Raw genomic sequence first — 23,018 nt, 5'->3', positions numbered from 1 at the left:
TCCTCTCAGAAAATGAGTATATGTGGCGGTACTCTCCTATCTGCCCAGCACGCGCAGCTGGGGCAGGGGCACTGCCATGAACTTCAGGCCAGTCTGGGTTATAGATGAGACCATATCTCAAACAAAGCAAGCAGTAGGAATCACCGTTGGGAAAAATAACGGCTTTCTTTTATTCCTTCTCAGATCAGAGGGCTTGAGACAGCTGGGGACTGTACAAACGTGTAACAAAGGTTGTCTGTCTTCCTTCCTTTGTTGACTTAGTTATGTTTAGATGCGCCTACGTGCCTGTAATTGCAGCAGGGCTGCACCTTCCCCTAGAGCTGCAGTTACAGCTGAGATTTGACTGTAGGTCCTCTGCAAGGGTAGGAAGTGCTCCTAACCCCTAGCCTTCTCTCCAGCCCTGTTGTCTTCCTTTTGCAATCAAATCTTTTGCTGCTCACCAAACAATGAACCTTAGGAAGTGTGATTAAAGGCACGTGCCACCACACTCAGCCAGGCTTCTTCCTACTTTTGTTTCAGTAGTTTGTTTCAGAAGCCATTCCTATGGGTCTAACCCTTCTCTACCCTTTAGCATCATTTAGAATGAGGCAGGAGAAGAGAACGTGGGTGGAGAAAGGACAGGATTTGACTCCTCACCAAATCCAATAGAGCTTATACAACAAGGTGCTAAATAATTTACACACTGTTCTATCTGCTGTTGGATGACTGGAATGAAAATGTCACCCGGTTATTTTCCTCGGTCCAATCCCCATATAAAGGAGTTCTACATCTTATGCTTAAAATAGTGAGGTTTCCTTGTACAGAAATAGAATTGTATAAAATCCCTCTATTTCCACCATACCCCCCCAGCTCCAAGGAAAAACAAAATAACAACAAAACACACCTTGTCAGGTCTGACAAAAGGTCAGAGATGGCTAAAAGAAAGGGTCTGCTTTGTTCTATTGGACAGAGGAGAGCAAGAGAGTAAAGCAAAATGCACCATTTGATAGCAGCCTTGCCCTTATAAAGTACTTAAAATTATAACACAATTTGTACACATTATCTTTTGGTTTTCAACTATCTGTGAGATAAGCTAGAGAGAGGTCTCCGCAGTTAAGAGCCACTGACTGCTTTTGCAGTCAGTTCACACAGGGCAGCTCACAACTCAGTCCCAAGAGTTCCAGCACTCTCTTCTGGCACATACATGGTATACAGAGTTACATGTAGGTAAAACACATACACGTCTAAAATAAATAAATAGATAAATAAATAAATAAATGTAAACTGTGAGGTAGGTAGAAAAATATTATTCCCAGACTCAAAGAGGTTAGGGACTTTCCCAAAAGAAAAAGCTTAGCGACTTTTTTCAATATATATATATATATTTTTTTATTTTTTTTTTCCAAGAGGGGGTTTCTCGGTGTAGCCCTAGCTGTCCTGGACCCACTTTGTAGACCAGGCTGGCCTTGAACTCACCCAGATCTGCCAGCCCCTGCCTCCTGTGTGTGGAGGCAGTATTACATTTAGTCACCTCCTGTGCACATACATGTGCATGCTTGTGTGTGCATGCTATGGCCCACATGTAGAGGTCAGAGAATATACTGTGAGAGTTGCATGCATTCTGGGGATCAAATTCAGGTCATCAAGCCTGACAAGAACCTTTACCCACTGAGCATCCCCCTGGTCCAAGCAATGGCTTTACTGACCCTGAGGTCAAGCCTTTGTTTTATATTTCAGGGCTAATTTTGGCATTGCTAGGGATCTATGCAAAAGGATTTGGAAAGCATGTTTTCTTTCCAGTGTGACAGTAAACAACATTCTTCTCTCTTGGTCCTCTGATTCATCACTAGTCCTCTTTCCCAAGGAGAGGACTATAATGGTTTGGATCATAAATGTGCACCGAAAGTCCCACGGTAGAGACACATAGCCAGTGGTATAGGTAGATGATGGAAAGCCAGAGAGGGAAGTGAGGTCACTGAGGGTGTGTCTTTGAGATATTACGAACCCTACCCCTCCTATTGTCAGCTCCCTGGCCACTATGAGGTAAGCAGCTTTGCTTCCCCACAGGCTACCTCCCCTAAGCAAGAGGACAAAGTCCAGGAACTGAAACTGATCCCGAATCAGCTCTTCCTTGAAGTTTATTATCTCAGCTATTTTGTCACAGTGATAGAAAGCTGACTAAAATAGGAAAGGGCTCACTAATAACATTTGGCTCAAGTCAGCTGGGTGCGGTGGCACACACATTTAATCCTTGCACTCAGAGGTCGAGGCAAGCAGATCTGAGTTCAAGGACAGTCTGGCCTATACAGTGAGTTCTAGGCCACTCAGCACTACACAGTGAGACCCTGACTCAATAAAACAAAATTAAGCCAGGAGGTGGTGGCGAACACCTTTAACCCCAGAACTCAGGAGGCAGAGACAGGCAGATCTCTTGAGTTTGAGGCCAACCTGGTCTACAGAGACAGTTCCAAGATAGCCAAGGCTATATATAGAAACCTTGTCTCAGGTTGGAAAGACGGCTCAGAGGTTAAGAACACTGGCAGTTCTTCCAAAAGTTCTGAGTTCAATTCCCAGCAACCACATGGTGGCTCATAACCATCTATAGTAAAACATGGTGCCCTCTTCCAATGCACAGGCACATATGCAGGCAAAATGTTGTACAAATAATATATTTTTTTTTAAAAAAAGAAAACTTGTCTCAAAAAAGTAATCAAAAAACCAAAATCAAACAAACAACAACAACAAAAATGTGCAGGTGGTGTGTGCCAGTTTTCCCAGCACTCACGAGGCTGAGATAAGAGAATCATGTGTTTGACTGTGGCCAGCTTGGGCTATATAGTTGAGACCCTTTCTGAAGCAGAACAATCAGGACTTCAGAATAGAAAACATTTTAAAAGTGGTAAGTGGTAACTATAAAGGAATATTTAATATTAAGGTTTTGAAGGAAAACAATTTTAGTGCTAACTTTTAATAAGAGACTTTCCTTTGGGTACACACATTCTCATATGACAACTCCAAAAAAGTCAAGGCGGCACTCTCAGATTTTGTCAATCAGTTTAATATGTTATAGGTAGTTCATATGAATGCTTAAATTACAAAATTAGCTGCCACGGTCCAAATGTATGGGACTTTAAGAAAGCTTATATTACTCAAAAGATAACTAAGCACATAAATTTTGATTCTAAATGTATTTTAAAGATTTGTATAACAATGTTAAGTCTAGAATCATATGGCCTTAAAGTGATTCAATTTTGTGTTTTTTTAATAACTTAAATTTGTGAACTGTTAAAAAGCATTACACTTGTTTATCCCAGTGCATACATTTCTATTAACCTAGACAAAGCCATGTGAAAAACTCCATATAATTTTCAAGGCAACAGCACACACTGTTTTCACTGTAACTCACTGTTACTGCGTCAGAACACAGAGAACATCAACAAAAACCCACCACCCACTCCCAACAGAAAACCAACCCTTCCCAACCCGAACAAAAACTACCTGGTACAAGCAGTGACTTAAAAGATGCTTTCTCAGTAGGAAGCATTTATAAAATGCAGAGGTCTCAACAAGCCAAACGCTTATGCAGGTGGAGGGGCCTCTCCCCTCGCGAGGCAGGCCGCCCCGAACCGCCTACGAAAGCTCACCTTTTAAAAGCGCGTTTGTACATATCGACGGTGACTTGCTTCGAGAAAGTACGTACCGGCCTGTGGACACGGTAAAAGCAGACGGAGAGGCAAAGGCGCACTCGCACGGCAGAGACCAGCTTCTCCATAAACACTTATCAGGCTGCAGCAACCAAGAAAACCATTGTGACCTCACAGAGACCAGTGATCTGACTGCTGCTGGTCTGAGTTAGGTGAAGCAGGTCATGTTTTCATGCATTTCTTACTCAGGAAAAATAAACATACGACAACTTCAAATTGCACTCACATTGTCATTAGCTCGCGTATCAGGCGAGGAGAAACTGTTCCTGTGCTACCTACCTCTAGAATCTTCCATGAACCTGTAGTACTCTAACCCTAGATTTGCTCCTGTAACAATACCGTCAGCGCCATCCACACAGAAAATACACACTGCACTATGTTCTAGGCCTCTGAAATTCATCAGCACATACAGTGGTCTAGATTCCATCTTTTCACAAGTTTAATGTGGGACACAGGAAACAAGCAATGTTTATTGTGCAATTCCAATAGATATGCTTGGAATCTTGGTTTAGTTAGTCTCCACAGTTATTTCAATTTCCCAGTTTAAACCAAAAGCAACAACCTATCTAGAAATTTCATGATCGTTCTTCAAACACCAAAGTAAAGCATTGATGATTCAGGTTATAATTTAAAAATATTTTAAGACGACACATATTTTGTAACCATTCCTCTTATAATCAAAATAATTTGATTATCTGCAAGGAGATAACTGAAAGAAACCCTTCCAATGTATCTAAAACCGCTGCAGAACTCCAAACCAACAGGAAAGGAGAGTATGAAATAAGGATTTCTTAGTCACTAGAAATAGGTGAGCTTCAAGGGGAGAGATGGACTCGTGCTTTTCAGGCGGCAGGACCGAGACCTCTGGGATGGCTTTACATGGCCTTCACTTTGATTTGTTTCATTTTCATTTGCTTCTTCTCTAACTTCTTTTGTTCTCTCCTCAAAGCAGCTTCCTGTGAAAACAGGGAAGGGGGAGAGAAAGATCCAAATTAAGATCTAAGCATATACTGAAAATAATCCAGAAACCGGAGACCTGGCTTGGTGGTTAGAGCTCATGATGCTCTTGCAGAAGACCTAAGTTCTGTTCAAAGCACATGGCAGGCGATTCACAACTGCCTTTAACTCCAGCTCCAAGAGATGTGATGCTTCTGGTATCCATGGACACTTCTACTCACCCATATTAGTGTGGGGTATGGGGATAGAGGGAAGTTTGAAATAGGGTCTTCCTTATATAGCCCTGGTTGTCCTGGAACTCACTATGTAGACTAGGCTGGCCTTGAACTGACAGAGATATGCTTGCCTCTACCTCCCTAGAATCAAAGGTGTGTTCCACCACACCTAGCCTTTCATTCAAAATCTTAGTCTTACAACACGCAGAACATTCTTGAATATACTTATAAAAATAATTGCAAGCCAGGCATGATAACACACACTAATCCCAGCACTTGGAAGTCTAAGGCAGAAGGACTGCACTTTGAGGCCAACCTTGGCTACACAGTTAGTTACAGGCCAATCTGTGCTATGAGACACTGAGTCAAAAAACAAAACAAGAACACTGCCAGTTCATATGTTGACAAATAAAAATTAACACAAAACAAGGCAAAGACAATAAAATGTTAAGGTAAGGTCTCATTACTTAGCTATTGTTAGCCTAGAAATTGGTATTATGACCAGACATGGGGACTAAGAGACAGCTTGCTGTTCCTCTGGAGGATTGAGTTTGGATCCTAGCACCCATGTAGCACACAACCACCTATAACTCTGACTCCAGCTTCAAGGGAATCCCACACCATCTCTGAACATTTCTCATGCATATATCCACAAGCAGACACATTATTAAAACTAAAAACACTATAGAGATGGCTCAGTGGTTAAGAGCATCTGATACACTTGCAGAAGACCTAGGTTTGGTTCCCAGGACCTATATGGTGGCTCAAAACCATCTCTAACTCCAGTTCCTGGGGATCCAATGCCCTCTTCTGGCCTCCACCACCACCAGAAGATGGTGTACACATACACATAGTTGTATGCAAAGCACATACAAATAAATCTTGTTTTTGTTTTTTGAGACAGGGTTTCTATGTGTAGTCTTAGCTATCCGGGAACTTGCTCTGTAGACCAGGCTGGCCTCAAACTTAGAAGGATCTGCCTGCCTGTCTCAAATGCTGGGATTAAAGGTGTGCATCACCAGTGCCCAGCAACACAGATAAATCTAAAAACCTCTTCATAAAAGCCAGAAATTAACCATAACTCTCTTTGTTTTGTACTGTCTCCCATTAAGTTTACTGGATCTTTTCAAAGTCCTCAGACAATACTATGAACTAGTTGTTAAAAAAAAAAAAAGTTTCCATAAGAAGCGTACCATTTGACTTAGGCTAGGTTCTGGGTCCTTTTCCTTCAAGCCACTGTAGTCTCAAACCACAAAAAAAGAGAACTTTTTTCACAGAAAAATTAAAGACACTACCTATTGATTTTTTTTTTTTTAAAGATTTATTATTTTTTTATTCGGTATTCGGCCTGCACATGTGCCTGTAGGCCAGAAGAGGGCGCCAGATCACACTAGAGATGGTTATGAGCCACCCTGGGTTGCTGGGAATTGAACTCAGGACCTTTGGAAGAACAGCCAGTGTTCCTAAACTCTAAGCCATCTTTCTAGCCCCTACTGGGTAGTTCTTAATGCAAAATTTCCATGTTTATACACTAAAAGGTCAATTTTATTTACAAAGATGGCACTAAAAATAGCTAAACTTTTAGGCTGACCATAGTCATTAAGGGCTAGAGAGATGGCTCAGTCAATAAACTGCATGTTTTGTAAGCATGAAGACTCTATATCCCTAAGAGCCAGTGTAAAAAGTCTGGTGTGGTGGCAGGCATCTGCAGTCTCAGCGCTGAGGATGACACTGGCCAGGCAGCCTAGAGAGATACTGTTCCTTCCCCCCAACCCCTAAAAAAGTGGGGCTGGGAATTATAGCTCAGTGGTAAAGCACTTACCTAGCATGTGCAAGGCCTGAGTTTAATTCCCAGCATCTCACACACAAAAAAATGGACACCTTCCAAACGTCACTTGGGTTTGTCCTCTGAACAAACACACGTGGGTGTGTCTCTCTCCGCCACCACCCCTGCCCTGTTCGTCCATCCCTCCAGACAAAAATCAAGAAAGCATGAGAAAGAGGAGCAGCATGAGGTTCCTGAGCACCTCGCATGGCAGCGTTAGGCACCGGCTGCTGGCATCTACAGTCACACAGCAGCACTCACATTCTTTGGCAAGGACCTGCCTTACTCTGAAGAATGTTATTCAAGCCTCAACATTATTCTCAATTAAGTTCACATCTTCAGAACTTTGTTCTCTTTTCACTCTCACAGTTTACACTTGGACTTTGGCATCTTATTTCACAAACTATGAGAATATACTGAAATTTTTAAGTGTAACATACATTGCCCAAGAATCTCAAGTTTGGAATAACAGTTATGTAAGAAACAGAAACCAACAACAAAAGCTGCAGAAATACTATAATTCACTAATTCTATATCAAATCCTAATTTTAAATGACAATTTATTTAAAATATAAAGTGTACATGCTGGCTTCTTTAAAAACCCGATTCTCTTCTAATTGTTCGATCTAAAATGGAACTGTATTAGAAAAGAGGGTAACTCAGCCATTTTCCAGGTGCAAACTCAACCTAGTGTGAAATAAAGTGCTGTCAAATGACAACATAGCCAAAACACGGAAAAATGTTAAACTTTTAGCTGTGTGCATTTCTACACAGGATTATCACAGTAGACAGTTTAATACAAATAGGAACCTGGATAGCTAAAAACAAAACAAAACAGTACTTTTGGAGTAATCACACAAAGCCTCAAACTAGACAAAGAAGTACAGGCAAGTAAGGGACACTGAGAGCAGAAGGGTCTGCCCCAGAGAGGAGCATGCCAACTGGTTACCAACACCAAATGCCTGAAAACATGCCTGCAAGTAACATCATGCAGCCTGAGCAGGCTGCATTTATACCCTCAGACACAGGCATACATGCAACACACACATACACACACACACACACACACACACACCAAAAGCAACACAGAACGAGGCCACAAATTTGAAAGACAGCTGAAGGGAGGTAGGCACATGGGAGGTTTGGTTGGGAGGGAGGAAAAGGGAAAGTGATGTAATCATATTATATCCTCAAAACACAAAAACCATAGAATAAAAAAGCCCCGGCCGGCCTTGGGGAGAGCCTCACCTCCAGCCTGCGCTGCTTCTCAGGGTCCTCCTCGTTCATGATCCGCTCCTTCTCGGCTCTTTTCTTCTCCTCACGCCGGGACTGTGCAGCCTCCTGTCTCTGCACATGTGTCAGCTTCAAAAAGTTCTCTTCCACTCGGGCACGGTTCTTATCTGCTTTTTGTTTACCCTCCCCAGGAAATAAAGTCTTCATAAGAAACCCCTTTCTATCCCACAAGAGAAAACCCCACTTAGCCTTCTTCGGGAAAACTACCCCCCTTTGGCACTTTCAAGTCAACTAGCGAAGACTCAGTCACGGCAGCTGCTGCCCACGGGTGGGGAGCAACAGTAAAAAGTGCCAGTTTGTAAGAAAGGCTTTGGGACTTACTTCTCTGTTGAGTCGGAACTTTTTGGCTTTATCGATAGAATAAATCACCATGTTCATCAGGGGTAGCAAAGCTTCCATATCCTTTGGGTATGTGTTACCTGAGCCAGGTACTGAAAAACAAAGCCATTTTCCTACTGAGTAATGGCAGCATTAACACTTCTCGGTTGGCAGTTTTTCTTCATGCTAACAGACTAGCTCCTTGGAGGAGGAACCCAGACATCAACAAGGAGGAATGAGGTTAGTGATGCTGTAGTTTTAAAGCTATTATTTCAGAAGGAAAAACAATTTCAAAAACATTTCAGAGGAAACCAAGAACAAGCCAGACAGGACCTAGAACACTTACCATTAAATGTAAACAGTAGTGTCCTCTTGGTGTCAGGCAGCTTTAAAGGCTGACCTTCCCTGTCACAAAAGAGAAGTCTGTTAGAGAAGAATGGCGGAAAGGCGCTTCCCAGGCACACAAGCCGCTCATCTGTCTCAGGTGGGCAACTGCCTGCAAAGAGCACTGCGTGAACCCTGCACCACCACGCCAATGGCAACCAGAGCCTGAGGAGCTTTCAGGCCATCTTGCCCACTTGGTGCTATATTTCAACCCTTCCAGTAATGCTTTCAGTGGGCAAGATATACTCCCTCTCGCCCAGGGGTCCCAAAAGATGCCTATACTTAAGTATGAGGCCATATTTTAAATACTTTGTTTTTGTTTTAATTTCTAAATTTATATTTATTTTGGCCTGCATGTATGTGTGTATGCAGTGCCCATGGAGGCCTAAAAAGGGTGTCAAATCGCCTGTGACTTTTAGCCTCCACGAGGGAGCTTGGAATCAAGCTCCCTGATCCCTGGCTTTCGTCTGAGCAATACACTCTTAACCACTGAGTCATCTCTCCAATCCCCAACTTTCACTGTTTTTTTGTGATCATTTATTCTCTAAAAGCTAAGGCATACAGTTTAACAATTACTTAGTAGCACTTACATTGTCTCGGGTATTACAAGACTCTAAAGATGGTTTCCTGTGGAAAAGGCTATATATGTTACACGCAAATACTACATTACTTTATGTAGGAGACTCAAGTATCCTGAGAATTTGGTAGAGTGGGGATTGTCCAACCAACAATCCCTCATAGGTTTGGATTGTCATTACAAATTTTGACTATCAAACAATCCACTGCCCCAACCCCAACAAGAGACTTAATAAAAGCTTTAATGCAATACTTTGTCCCTGGTGTTGTTACCATGTTTAGCAAGTCAAGGATGATGCAACATCATCTAGAAGCATAAGAACCTGAGAAATCTCCACACACAACTGAAATCTAGAAATTTTGTTGCTGCTACTCTCATTTTGGTATTGGGAAATGAATCTATAGTTCCCAGAATATATGTTGCTAAGAGTCTCACTGTGTCCCTAGCTGGCCTAAAACTCATTATATAAGCCAGGCTGGACTGCGAGATCTCTCTGTTCCTGCCTCTGAAAGCTGAGATCAAATGCCTACACCACTATGCCTGGTCTAGGATGGCTTTTAATTGTGCCCAACCCCACAGCCATGACAGTAGCCTGCAACTAACAATCAGGTCAGATCCAATTCTCTATCGGAAGTATATTTAGTTGTGCTTGCCAGACTTCCTGCAAATCCAATGAACAAATCTAAACCCAAACCCTGAGGCAATGTACACCTGAACAATACTGCTATAAAACCAGAAACTATGGGTATTGAAGTAATGTAACACACACCCAGTTATTCAAAAAGTGAAGGGGGAAGTGGCATTAAGTATAAAATACACACATTTACAATCAGAGTCAAATATCACAAATTTAGAAACAGCAAAGGTATACCAGCTGCAATTTCTTAGCACCAGCCTTCCCCGAGCCTCCTGGGTCAGTGACGCAAGCATGCCGGGTGGGGAGGCTTGCCGGTCACTTCCCATGATGCACTTAGTGAGGGGTACTCATTACCAACTTCACCTTCTCACTTGGTAAGAAAACTGCAGAGGTGCCTTGTGCAGTTACAACATAAAACTAATATGGAAAACACATTTTAATACTTTGATTTCATACGCACTCTTGCATAATCTTTGGACCAGAGAACTGGTCTGAAAAATGAACAGATTCAATCTTGTCAGCATAGTGTGTAAGAAAGTGAACCATCTGAAAAGAAAGAAAGAATATTAACCAGAGTGTAGTCCATTTCCCAGTTTTCATAGATATTCACCTTTTAATCCTTACTTTCATAAAATATCAGACTAAAATAGGCTTTTCTTAAAAAATATAAATAAAAATAAATAAAAAATAAAAAAGTTATCTAGGGGAGCCCTCTCCTTCAGCTTAAGAGAAATGGTTGTCTGCAGCTGGCCACACTCCAGCCTTAGCCTTTCATGACAGGATCACAGTGCCCACCGTGTGCCCATCCTTACCCTTACAAACTGAAATTCAAGAATGACTCAGAGAGGCAGAGGCAAGCGGATCTCCGTTAGTTCAAGGCCAGCCTGGTCTACAAAGCAAGTCCAGAACAGCCAAAGCTACACAGAGAAACTGTCTCAAGAAAAAAAAAAAAAAAAAGGAATGACTAAAAGACACTGAAGGATTAAATCTGTAATCTTTGTGATCTTAAAAATAAATAAACAAAACAAAAAACTTGAAAGTTGGCTTGGAGTGGTGGCACACACCTTTAATTTTAGCATCTGGGGGATAGAGGCAGGTGGACCTCTTTGAGCGCCAGGCCAGGAACACAGAGTGAGCAACTGTATCTCAAAAGACAAAACAAAAATCTTGAAAGCTTGAATTGAAAGTCATTAGTTCTTTTGGAGAGGTGTGTGTGTGTGTACTCTGTGCACATGGGGAAGGCAGGAGAGAGTCATAGCCCTCAAAACTGGGGTTATGGGATACTCAACTTATGAAGCAGATGCTGGGATACAAGCTACCGTCCTTTTGCTTGCACACTGCTCTTCACTGCCAAGCTGTCTCCTGGACTGACAGCCCTCTGACAGGCTATCTGTCAGTGTGAAGAAGGAGCACACATGTAACTAAGGTATGGCACCAGAGAAGAGCTGTCCCAGCTGCAGAGAGACCGCCCTTTCAACATGAGAGATGGCCACTGCCTCATCAGGATGGCATTGCTTGCCTACTGTTTCTCCTACAATCAACAGCGGTGTTCACCCAGGTGATCCCTATCAGCTAGATGACTATAAATATCACAGAAAATGTGTCAGGAATGATTCATAGTCACAGATTATTTACCAACTGTTTCAAAAGGGTAAAATAAAATTTAGTATTGATTTTTAATTATTTACATTTTTGAAGACAGAATCTCTCGCTGTACTACCTTGCTTCAGCCTCTAGGGTAGCTGCCATTACAGGTGTACGCTACTCCAAACAGTCTTTTACTGTATTTACCTTTGTGTCCATCATTCCCTCTGTGACTTCTCCCATTTCTGACAGAATGGCCAGAGAGTCTGGCAGTCCATACTTTGCTCCAGACTTAGGTTTATCACTACAAAATTCACTCTGAAAGAAGAGAGTGAAAACATAAAACAATTATTTTATTATACACTTTTTTCCAAAACACTAGGTTCAAAATTGAACCTATTTTGAAGTGGTACTTAACATCTGAGAGACAGAACTGTGCTGGACTTCTCTGTAATAAAGAGGCAGCTTCTACAGACATTTAAATTAGAGCAACTTGACATACCAGATCTTGCATCTCTTTCTGTAGTCGCACCAAAGCTTTGCGAGTGCCAACAGCAAACACATATGTGTCCATGTCCTCATCATTCATGGTTACTTTTATTTGCTTTAAAAACAAACAAACAAACAAAAAACAAAAAAGATAAAGCTCACTTGTTGAGTTATATGGTAGGTAGATTTCTAAAAGGCTCCAAGAATCCAGCCTTCTGCTGCATACGTTTTCCCCTTAAGTCTGGTTCATAATATAATGGCAGATGACCCCCAATCGGTTAATTCAAATTAACAAAAAGGGGTACTGTTTTGGGTATAACACATAATCCTGCAAGTTATAAAAATAACTGGGCTGTAGCTGAAGCAGACAATCTTTAGTACAAAAGTGACCATCAAGGAAAAGGGCTGGGTTATGAGGACCTCCAGGACCTGAGTAAGTCCTAGTTGGCAGGCAGCAAGAAAATAGGTACCTATAAACACAAGAAACTGAATTCTGACACAGGCCTGAGTGAGCTTGTAAAGAAGGAAACACAAGACTGGCTCACACTGTTGCCAGCCTTGTGGACCTAAGCAGAGGAGCCAGCTAACTACCCTGGATCACTCATGTCCTGATACTGTGACACAATAAATGCTGCTAGGGTTTTCTTTTCAGTCTTTGTTTTTGAGAAAGGGTCTCAAAAACAATTTTTTTTTTTTTTTTAATTTTTCTGGGTATGGAAACTTATGCCTTTAATCCCAGCACTCAGGAGGCAGAGGAAGGCAGATTCTGTGAGTTGTAGCCTGATCTACAAGGACTATTTCAAAACACAAACAGAAAAGGATTACTTCTTTCTATTCTATGTGTATGGGTGTTTGCCTGCATGCCTATCTGTGCACCACTGTATGCAGCACCCCAGAGCCTAGAAGAGAGATTCCCTGGATTCCCTGGAAGAGATGGCTATGAGTTTGGTGTTGGCTCTGGGAATCAAACCTGGTACTCAGGAAGAGCAGGCAGTATTCTCAACTGCTGAGCCATTTCTCCACTCCTGAATGGTGCTATTTGTTTATTTGTGTTTTCCAAGACAGGATTTCTCTGTGTAGCCCTGGATGTCCTGGATTCACTTTGTAGACTAGAGTAGCCTTGAACTCACAGAGATCTGTCCACCTCTGCCGCTCTGAGTGCTGGGATCACAGGCATGCGCCACCATCCCAGGCAAACGGGCAGTTTTGTGGTAACTTGTAATGAAGAAACACAACACTAACAGAGGTTCATACTGCATAGTCAAGTACAAAAGTCAGCAATAAATAGGACCCAACTGACAGTGTGACACAAGAATTATATCTGGGTTTTGTTCCAGGTTCCTGGCACACAGCAAAAGCCTTCAGTTCCGAACATAATCCAAAAATGGAAGAGCTAAGAAAACAATTCCGTTTGTACCAAGAAAACCAGCAGGAATACATACCACTTGATCGCTCACTGGCCTCATCATCCGGGCCAGGACATTAAGCAAGTCTTGTCTCTTAAGGAACTGAAAAAAATGAGAGGAATTAGTCATTGTCTTGCAGCTTACACTTATAGAGGGGCCTCGGAGGGGGCTCAAATGCTTCATTTGCCAACTAGTAGAAATATAATACTCAGGCGTTATTTTAAATCAAACAAGGAGGAATGAAGCCTTGAATTTAGATTAGCAGTCACATAAAAACAAAACAAAGGGGGACACATGTGGGCCCAGACGTTCCCTGCTCACCCTCAGCTGGATGAGCATGCCCTCACAGCACACTCGACCGGAACACCACAGGTTATAGATGTGCTCATTCTCCTGATTCAGCTTCCCTGTGCTCGTGGCTTCTTTGTTAGTTCCATCATCCCCTAGGAGTAAAAGCACTGAAGCTGACTCACTGGACATTTGGAGCACTTTAGGATAGCAATGCTTTGCTATGGCACAGCATCTCCTTTGAAAGAGATTAAAGGATCGGCACTGTTGCTTTTACTTCAGTATTATTTTAAAGGTTTCATGCCGCAATAGATTTGATGTATAAATTTATCATCTGCTTCGTCCCACTTTAATTCATCTAGTTTTGAAGACATACTCAGTGTCATCTCTCAGCCAAACCATCTTCAGAACAAGATTTGTATATAAGGCCTGGATTTTCTGAATGGGCTTCATTAATTCCAATTACTTCTGACAGTAGAATTCAACAGTAGTTTCCACACATTTCAAATCACCAAAATCATTATTTTACACCAGCTTCAGGCAGACTACAGCCAACAACTCCCAAAGTTTCCTGTGCAAGATTACTGATTTCCACTGTTCCACCATTTTATGTTGCTATCCATTCATGTTTCTCTGTGAAGTTATGAGAGAGCAGAGAATGGGGTCTGCCACTGCTGCCAGTACGCAGGAGGCACCAAGACGGTGGGCATCAGGGATACAGGCCGGTGCTTTGTCATCTGCTAGGCCAAGTGTGCTGGATGCTGAGGGTTGCTGCACAGGCCAGTAGAGGTAGGGCTTCTTTTTACTGTTAAAACTCTTTATTGTCTCCATAAAAAAAAGTATGGACTCTGGCATGAAGAAGAGGGAGGGCAATGAGCCAAGGAATGCTTCTCCACCACCCCCAGCCCAAATTCCCTGATTAAATAACACCCTAAAAAGCTATGGGACAGGGAATAGAGCATGGACTGGTAAACAGGTATAGTTTAACAGAGTCTAGTAACATGGTTGCACTTTAACCTTGTGATAAGCTTTAATACCAGCTTCCTTACAAAAACCAGAAACTACATTCAATTAACAGAGTTGCAACAAAGCAATTAAGAAATGATGTGTGACCAAAAAATAAAAATAAAATAAAATAAAATAAAATAAAAAGTGAGGCTTAATTTGGTGGTATATGCCTTTAATTTCAGCACTCTGCAGGTAGACAGGAGAATCTCCATTAGTTTGAGGCAAGCCTGACCTACAAAGCAAGTTCTAGGCTGGTCAGAGCTACATAACCCTGATGGCTCAGCTAGTGAACACACTAGCTACCAAGTGATGACCTGAATCCTGGGACCCACATGTGGAAAGAGAGAACTGGGTCCCATAAGTTGTGTTCCCTGCTTATACTATCTGTCACAAGCAGTCCTACTCACTCCCAATAAATAAAATAATAAATTAATTTTTAAAACAATGCATGTAAAATACATACTACAATGTGTATGTACAGTAAGACGGACGGGTGCTTCTCACTAAAGAGATAAAACACTGAGCGAGTGTGAAGGGAGTCTAATCTCATAATCTGTACACAGCTACCTACCCTGTGTGCTTCATCTGTGGAGCTAAAATCAAATCACCCAGAAACTGTGAGGGATTTCCCATTTCTAAAAATCAAACAAATTATCTTATCAAACTACCTAAAATGCCAGTTTCTTGTTTCAATGAGAATTTTAACATCTTGTTTTTATACTGGCTGTATCCAAAGCTATTTATCTTTTATATTATATATTTAATTTACTTATATATAAACCCAACAAAATGGGACCCTTGGAGAAAACAAGTGCATTGTAGTCAGCCTTCTGTGAAAGCATTTAGGTATTTCTGCCGAGGGGAGGAACTGTTCTTACCAAACTGTTTCCAGGCAGGCCGCTGGTCTCACACTGGCTTAACTTACCCACTAAGGTAAAATTGCTCTCCAAAAGCTCTCTGTGAGAGTTAAACCAGGCCTGAGCGAGTCGGCTGTTTTTATTCTTCCCAATGATGTAGTTCATGATATAGGCCAGCAGACCGGTCACCATCAAAATTTCTAGGTAATAACTCTCCCAACTGTTCTGGAGGTGTGCAGGGACCTTAAGAAGGGAAAATCACATCCAGTGTTGGCTGAGATTGAACATGGAGTCTAAGTAACGGCTGAAAAAACGAGAAAGCCCATAGATAGAAGTGGACTGTGGTGGTCTGAATAGGAATGGTCCCCACAGACACATGTTGGAATGCTTGGCTTATGGGGAGGGACACTGTTAGCATGTGTGGCTTTGTTGGAGGAAATGTGTGTGTGTGCACGTGCGTGTGTATGTGTGTGGAGGGGACGACTTTGAGGTCTACTATGTTCAGGCTACACCCAGACCCAGCGTAGCCCACGTTCTCCGTCTGCTGCCTGTGGATGAAGATACCGAGCTGTTGGCCCCTCCAGCGCCAGGCCACGTCTGCCTGCTCACTGCCAGGCGTCCCACCAGGATGATAATGGACTAAACCTCTGAATCTGTTAACCAGCCCCAGTTAAATTTATAAGAGCTGTGTGTCTCGTCACAGCAATTAAAACTCTAACTACGACATGGATATTTTTATATAACCGTCGTGACTGGAGGGAGGTCTCAATGGTTAGAGCACTGGCTGCTCTCGCAGAGAACGCAGGTGTGGTTCACAGCACCACATGATAGCTCACACCATCTCCAGCTCCAATTCCAGGGGAATTGATGCTATCTCTGGCTTCCAAGAGCAACAGGTATGCACATAGTGCACTAACATGCATACAGAAAAATAAAATCTTCTAAACAACAAAAAAGTGACACTTCAGAAAATATGCCCATTTTAATCTTCTAGCTCAGCTTTTTATTTATTTCTTTTGATTTGTTTTTTATGAGACGGAATTCTATAGCCCTAGTTAGCTATCTCAAAATTTAATTTGTACATCAGTGAACGCTGCACTAAAGAGGTCTGCTTGCCTATGCCTCCAGAGTGCTAGACTAAAGCTGTGGCTACCAGCTCCAGGTCAGCTTTTTAAAGACTCTTTAAGAAAATTCATAGCTATAAAAAATTAAAAACAGTTTAGGTTGGCAAGAAAGAAAGAAAGAAAGAAAGAAAGAAAGGAAGGAAGGAAAAAGTAAATGCATAGCTGGCCATGGTGTCACACACTTTTAGTCCCAGCCAGCCCAGCGCTTGAGAGGCAGAGGCAGCCAGATCTCTGTGAGGCTGAAGCCAGCCCAGTCTATAAAGTGAGTTCCAGGACAGCCAGAACAGTTAGACAGAGAAACCCTTTCTCAAACACACACAATAAGAAGGAAAGAAAGGAAAGAAAGGAAAGGAAAGAAGAAAGGAAGGAAGGAAGGAAGGAAGGAAGGAAGGAAGGAAGGAAGGAAGGAAAGAAAGAAGGAAAGGAAAGAAGGAAGGAAGGAAGGAAGGAAGGAAGGAAGGAAGGAAAGAAGGAAGGAAGGAAGAAAAGAAAGAAGGAAAGGAAAGAAGGAAGGAAGGAAGGAAGGAAGGAAGGAAAGAGAAAGAAGGAAGGAAAGAAGGAAGGAAGGAAAGGAAAGAAAGAAGGAAAGAAAGAAAGAAGGAAAGAAAGAAAAAGGAAAGAAAGAAGGAAAGAAAGAAGGAAGGAAGGAAAGAAGGAAAGAAAGAAGAAAACAAAGACAATCTAATAAATCAGGCTTGCTTCTGAGAGACTCTGAAGTATGCCCCACTATCCACTTACACTACTTGAATTAAGTAAGAGGGCTAGACTACAACATGAGAGTTGCTTCATAACAACGGATGTTTATCAGAGTTCATGCTAAGCTCATTATTAGATTGCACTATTATTCTAACACCCACTGCATGTCCTGGACTACAGCTATAGTATTAATGATGTATTGCTTACTTTGGAATTTAGAATCTTATATACTCACATCAACAATTGTTATTGGATCTTTATTTTTGCTGGAAGAGGTATCTGGTTTGTCTTCATAACCCTCAAATTCTTCATCATCATATGGCTCACTTTCAGTATCTCCCTCCTACAAAAACAAAACGCAATCATGTTTAGAAATGATGCCAGCAGTTGTGTCTCACTTTGTGGGTAACATCTGTAGAGAAAAAGGTAACTAATAAGCAACAAGGACAGAAAACAGATGTAAAATGCTTGCAGCAAAACACCAAACTTGGAGGTGTAAGTTCTAGAAAACCAACACACATGGTAATGACATTTAATAATGCATTTCATATTTGAAATTTGGTAAGAGAGCTGGGCATGGTAGTAAGTTTATTAAATCCTAGCATTTAGGAGGAAGGCAGATCTCTGTGATTTTGAGGCCATTTTGGTCTACATAGCAAGTTCCAGAATAGCCAGGGATACATAGTGAGACCCTGCCTCAAAAAAAAAAAAAAAAAAGAAAGAAAGAAAGAAAGAAAGAAAGAAAGAAAGAAAGAAAGAAGGAAAGAAAGAAAAGAAAATAAACCTTGTCCTTGCTTCCTCGGTACACATAAAAAAACTATGTGTAAGATGAATGTTAATTAGTCTGATTATATTAATTTACATAATGTACATACATAATAAAACACATGGCAAAAAGGAAAACAAAACACATAGACCTTTTCTCAAAAACAAACAAAATGAGGTACTACACAGTATAAATGTTACAAACTTCAAAGATGAGACAAAACCCCAAAACACTAAAAGAATACTACTACTTATTTAAAAACCCAAAATTCTAAATTGTCACTCAAACATTATCTATTCTCAGTTTAGATCTTATCTATTCTAGTAACTACAGAAAACACAATGATTTATCAAGGTAAACGCAGGAACACACCACAAAGTATCTGTAAGAGTTTAGCTGTGTTATGGTGGCACATACCTTTAATCCCAGAAACAGAGAGGCATAGGCAGGCAGACTCTGGCCTGGTTTACAAAGCCAGGTCCAGGACACCCAGGGCTACAGAGAAGCTTTGTCTTACAGAGAGAGAGAAAAAACTGAAAGTGCTCCAGCTATTGAACAAAAATGAAAATTCCAGAGAGCAAAAGTCTCCCTATATTTGGGTTTTTGTTTGAGAAAAGCAGTAATAAATCTTTCATTCTCCTGAATTTCCCAATAAATTGACAATAAGCAGCCTTGATAGAGCTAAAGAGGCGGCTCATAAATTAGAGCACTTGCTGCTCTAGCAAAGGGCCTGTATTTGGTTCACAGAAGCACAGGGCTGCTCAGTTCCAAAGGATCCAGCACTCTCTTCTGGCCTTCAAGGGTACCAGGTGTGCACACAATACATTCATACACATAAAAATAAGTCTTAAAAACAATAACCCTACCTGGGTATCTGCATCTTCAAAATCTCCTTCTTGGTTTTCATCCTGCCCTTCCAACTCTACTGTGGTTTCATCTTCGTCATCTTCCGTGGTTATCACCCGCTGAGGAGATTCTGTAACAGCATCTTCCATGACATCCTCAAACTCGGCGAAATCATTATCATCATACTCTACCAAGTCTTCCTCATCCTCGAAATCATCAAACTTGGCTTCAGATACACTCCCAAACACCAAAACAACAGCACAGAAAGCATAGAAGGCTCTCATTGCACCTTAAAAGTAAACTGTGAGAAAGTGTATGCTGAGTGAGCTACCATTCCACACACACAATTAACATACTTTGTAAATTGTCAGTAATCTATAAGCCAGCTAGGGGTAGTGGTACAGACTTGTAATCCAAGTACTTGGGAGATGGAAAAAAAGATCAGAAGTCCAAGGCCAGCCTTGGCTATATACTGAGCTCAAGGCCAGACCAACCTATAGGCTGACCCTTAATTAAAAGCAAAACAATCTCACATATGTCTCCTGCTTTTCGCTTACTCAATATTCTTGGATTCAGACAGCACTATGTAAAAGACAAAAACAAAACATAACAAAACAAAAAACCAATGAGGTGAGGCCAAGAGGTATGGGGTTTATCCTGATCATTTTCAGCAGTTATCTGCAAAAATGAGGGTAAGTGCCAGGTAGTGGTGGCACATGCCTTTAATCCCAGCACTTGGGAGGTAGAGGCAGGTGGATCTCTGAGTTCCAGGCTCTCTTGGTCTACAGAGTGAGTTCCAGGAAAGCCAAGGATACACAGAAAAACTTGTCTTGAAAAACAAAAACAAAGAGAAGTTATTAATTTCTTTAGGTTCATCTCTCTAAAATCTTCTTTCTCTTTACGTATTTCATAAGCTTTTTTTTTCCCATTAAAAAAGGTTCTTTTGAGAGAACCTTTCTAGGGGCTAGAGAGATGGCTCAGCAGAAGAGCACTGGCTGTTCCCTCCAGAGGAGCGGGGTTCAATTCCCAGCACCCACATGGCAAGTCACACTGTCTGCAACTCCAGCTCCAGGGAATCTGACACCCTCACAGACATGCATGCAGGCAAAACATCAATATGCATAAAATAAATAGGTGAATTATTTTAAAAACTTTCTAAAAGAACTAAGGAGTGTAGAGAAGTAGTAATATCCAACTATTTGTATGTAAATGATTACAAAATAATCCATAAATAAAAACACCAGGACATGTCAACATGCAGCTTGACAACAGGTGGCTTGTAGCCATTCTTGTGACACGTATTAAGGTTGGCTTCATCCTCAGCACCGAAAAAACAAAGCCTTTTCTACCCATCAACTGTGCGTGTGTGTACGCCCTCCAGACATGCTTTCCTGGACACACATCACTATCATCATCACAGTGTGAACACTTAAGTACAGAAAGAAGATGCAGATGCTAATCAATACAACCACAAAATGACAAAATGGGCTAACAGCATTCACTTCTCATGAAATCTCAGAAGACAATGCAAAAAGAAATTCAACCAATAAAATCATTTATACTTTATTTTCAATTCTGCGCCTTCACGTAAACACCAGCCCTGTATCTTTAGTTACAAAAAACAAAACAAAACAAAACAAAACAAAAAAAAACCACGATTTTTTTTAAGCATAGAACAGCCTAAAGGATAGATACGTATGAGAGTATTATTAGTGACAGGGTACTGAGGGATGTATGAAAGGATAACTACTAATGATTAAACTATGGGTGTAACATCCAAACAGTATTTTCTCATTTATTAAAAATGTTCACAAAAGGGCTGGGCTTCTGAGACAGCTCAGTGGGTAAAGGCACTTGCCAACAAGCCTAAGGACCCGAGTCTTACCCTTCGGCTCCACAAAGTGGAAGGACAGAGCCAAGTTTTATAAGTTGTCTTCCGACCTCTACATGCACACAGTGGTATACCTTCCCCCTTTTCTGACCCAAATAAATAAATTTTTAGAATGTTACAAGGAAGGCTGGGTATGTAACTCAATTTGATAGAGTGCCTGGGTTAATACTAGCACCATATAAAATTGGGTGTGTGATGTAATCCTAACACTTGGGAGAATGAGGCAGAGGGACCAGATCAAAGTTCAAGGCCATCCTCCTCTACATAGTGAGTTCCAAGTCTGTCCAGGCTTCATGAGATCCTATCTCAAAAACTCCAAGGGACTGGTGGGGTGGGGTCCATGCCTTTAATCCCAGCACTCAGGAGTCAAAGGCAAGCAGCAGTGGGAATTCAAGGGCAGCCAGGACGACCTAGTGAGACCCTACATTTAAGGGGGTGAGGGGCAGGAGCAGGGTGCACTGGCTCGATTCTGTAACCCCAGCACCAAGGAGCCTGAGTTCCACTGGCCTGCCAAGCTCTGTCCTACACAGTGAGTTTTAAACCAGCTGCAAGACTGAGCCACTGTCTCAAAAAAAAAAAAAAAATTTCTGCCTTTCAAGTAGAAGTCAACTTGACTCCCAAAAGGTCTGGTCATTATAAACTGAATCTATGCTCAGAACATTCACAACACAGAAGTATTTCTAATGTAATTCATATAGGCTCCCTCAAGGTTATTTAGGTTAAAATTATCCAAGCCATTTGTGCATTGGCTTTCCTTTTAATAAGGCTCAGCTGCACCTGTCAACCCATTTCTCAAACTCACAACTCTCTGCCAGGTCACTCAGTCTCTAGCACTTCTGAAGCTAGAACTTCTGAACACTAGAAACCAGGCCAGACAAAAGCATTAACGCCTGTCTTTATTATCTCTGGCAGTTTCCTTCAGTAGTCTCTCGGCCACTGACTCCAGACTTAAAAACGAGCAAATGTGGCAATCATCGCTTGTCCTTTCAGCTCTTTATGGTGTTAGTCAAAACGATCAAATTTCTAGAAACGATGTAGACATTCCTGTCTCCTTACAAAGTGTTTCGCTACAAACAAGTTGTACGTTAGAAACCTTCTGCTAAGCGCTCTCGAAGCGGTTGCTTCTGTGAAACCTCTTGTGTCCAGTCCTAACTCCACCACGGAGGAACCTGGTATCTATGCTGCATTCTTTCGGCTACACACCAAAATTTTTCGCAGACTTTTGTCCTGCTGGTTGGAATTTGCTCAAAGCCACTAGTACTACTCCAAACCCTCCTAAAGTCCAACAGAAAACGGCCAGAAAGGATAGACAGAGGTTTAACCTTTTTCTTTTATTTCTTTTAATCCGGGAGAGATAAGTTGCGGTACTGATGCATGTCCCCTCGGGCCGGACTTAAAGGGTTGGTTAGGGGAGAAACAGCACCCGGCTCCGCGGCCAAGAAACTTAGTCACCGCTCGGCCTGGCCTGGCCACACCGACTTGGCATGTCACGGTCCGCTACCTACCTGCACCCGAGGTTGCGACCCGGCCGGGACTCCTGAAGGCCACCACCTCCACCCAGCCTGCCTTTGTCTGGTTTCTGCCTTCAGGTCGCAAAGATATTTGCGGGCCGCGACGTCACTGAACAGCCCAGAACAGGTAGCTCGGTCACGACCCCCCACTCTTCACGTAGCTGCAGCCGTCCGTTACGTAGAATGCGTACGGCTGGTCTGCGCCTGCGCGCAGCGCGGGGGCGGGGCGCGGTCTGCAGGACGCCCGCGCAAGGCTGCTGGGAAAATTACGTAACCCCGGCCGCCCCTGGGCTTCGGAGGGCCCTGGCGGAGGCTGGCTTTCTCCGGTAGGGGCCCGTCAGGTTGACGTCACTTCGATCTGGTGCTCCGGAAGCTAAAGGCGGCCATACTCTGTGGGACCATGTGTTCGGAGGCTCGAGGGGAAACAGTGCCCAAGTGTTTTTTGGCGGGGGACGAGCGCTGAGAGGGGGCCGATATGTAAATGAGGTTGCCGGTCGACCCCGTAGTTATCTTGGGTTTTCTGAGCGGCTTCCTGTCGCCTCCGCTGTGTTGACCCCGGATCTAGTCTCTCCGCGAGCCACACACACCGCCCGTCCGGAACCAGGCCCCTGTCCAGAGTGTGTGACGCGCTTACGATGTGTTCCGGAGCCGGGAGGGCGGGCG

General features: G+C 42.4%; 1 protein-coding gene across 1 annotated transcript; it reads right to left on the bottom strand.

Moving 5' to 3' along the window:
• Positions 1–3,021: 3,021 nt before the first annotated feature.
• On the bottom strand, positions 3,022–22,568 carry Ccdc47 (coiled-coil domain containing 47). The gene is made up of 13 exons (XM_021634301.2): positions 22,350–22,568; positions 18,974–19,254; positions 17,577–17,684; positions 15,590–15,764; positions 13,690–13,811; positions 13,405–13,470; positions 11,976–12,077; positions 11,681–11,791; positions 10,350–10,435; positions 8,638–8,696; positions 8,295–8,404; positions 7,929–8,096; positions 3,022–4,639 (listed from the first exon to the last, which is right to left on the bottom strand). The coding sequence occupies exons 2-13, from the start codon at positions 19,235–19,237 to the stop codon at positions 4,559–4,561; spliced, it is 1,452 nt and encodes a 483-aa protein (XP_021489976.1). The 5' UTR covers positions 19,238–19,254; positions 22,350–22,568; the 3' UTR covers positions 3,022–4,558.
• Positions 22,569–23,018: the final 450 nt, after the last annotated feature.

Source organism: Meriones unguiculatus, chromosome 7 (assembly GCF_030254825.1).
Source record: "Meriones unguiculatus strain TT.TT164.6M chromosome 7, Bangor_MerUng_6.1, whole genome shotgun sequence".
In the NCBI taxonomy this organism is placed as follows: domain Eukaryota; kingdom Metazoa; phylum Chordata; class Mammalia; order Rodentia; family Muridae; genus Meriones; species Meriones unguiculatus.
Note: the sequence above shows the minus strand (reverse complement) of the source record. Positions and strands in the feature narration are given on the sequence as shown.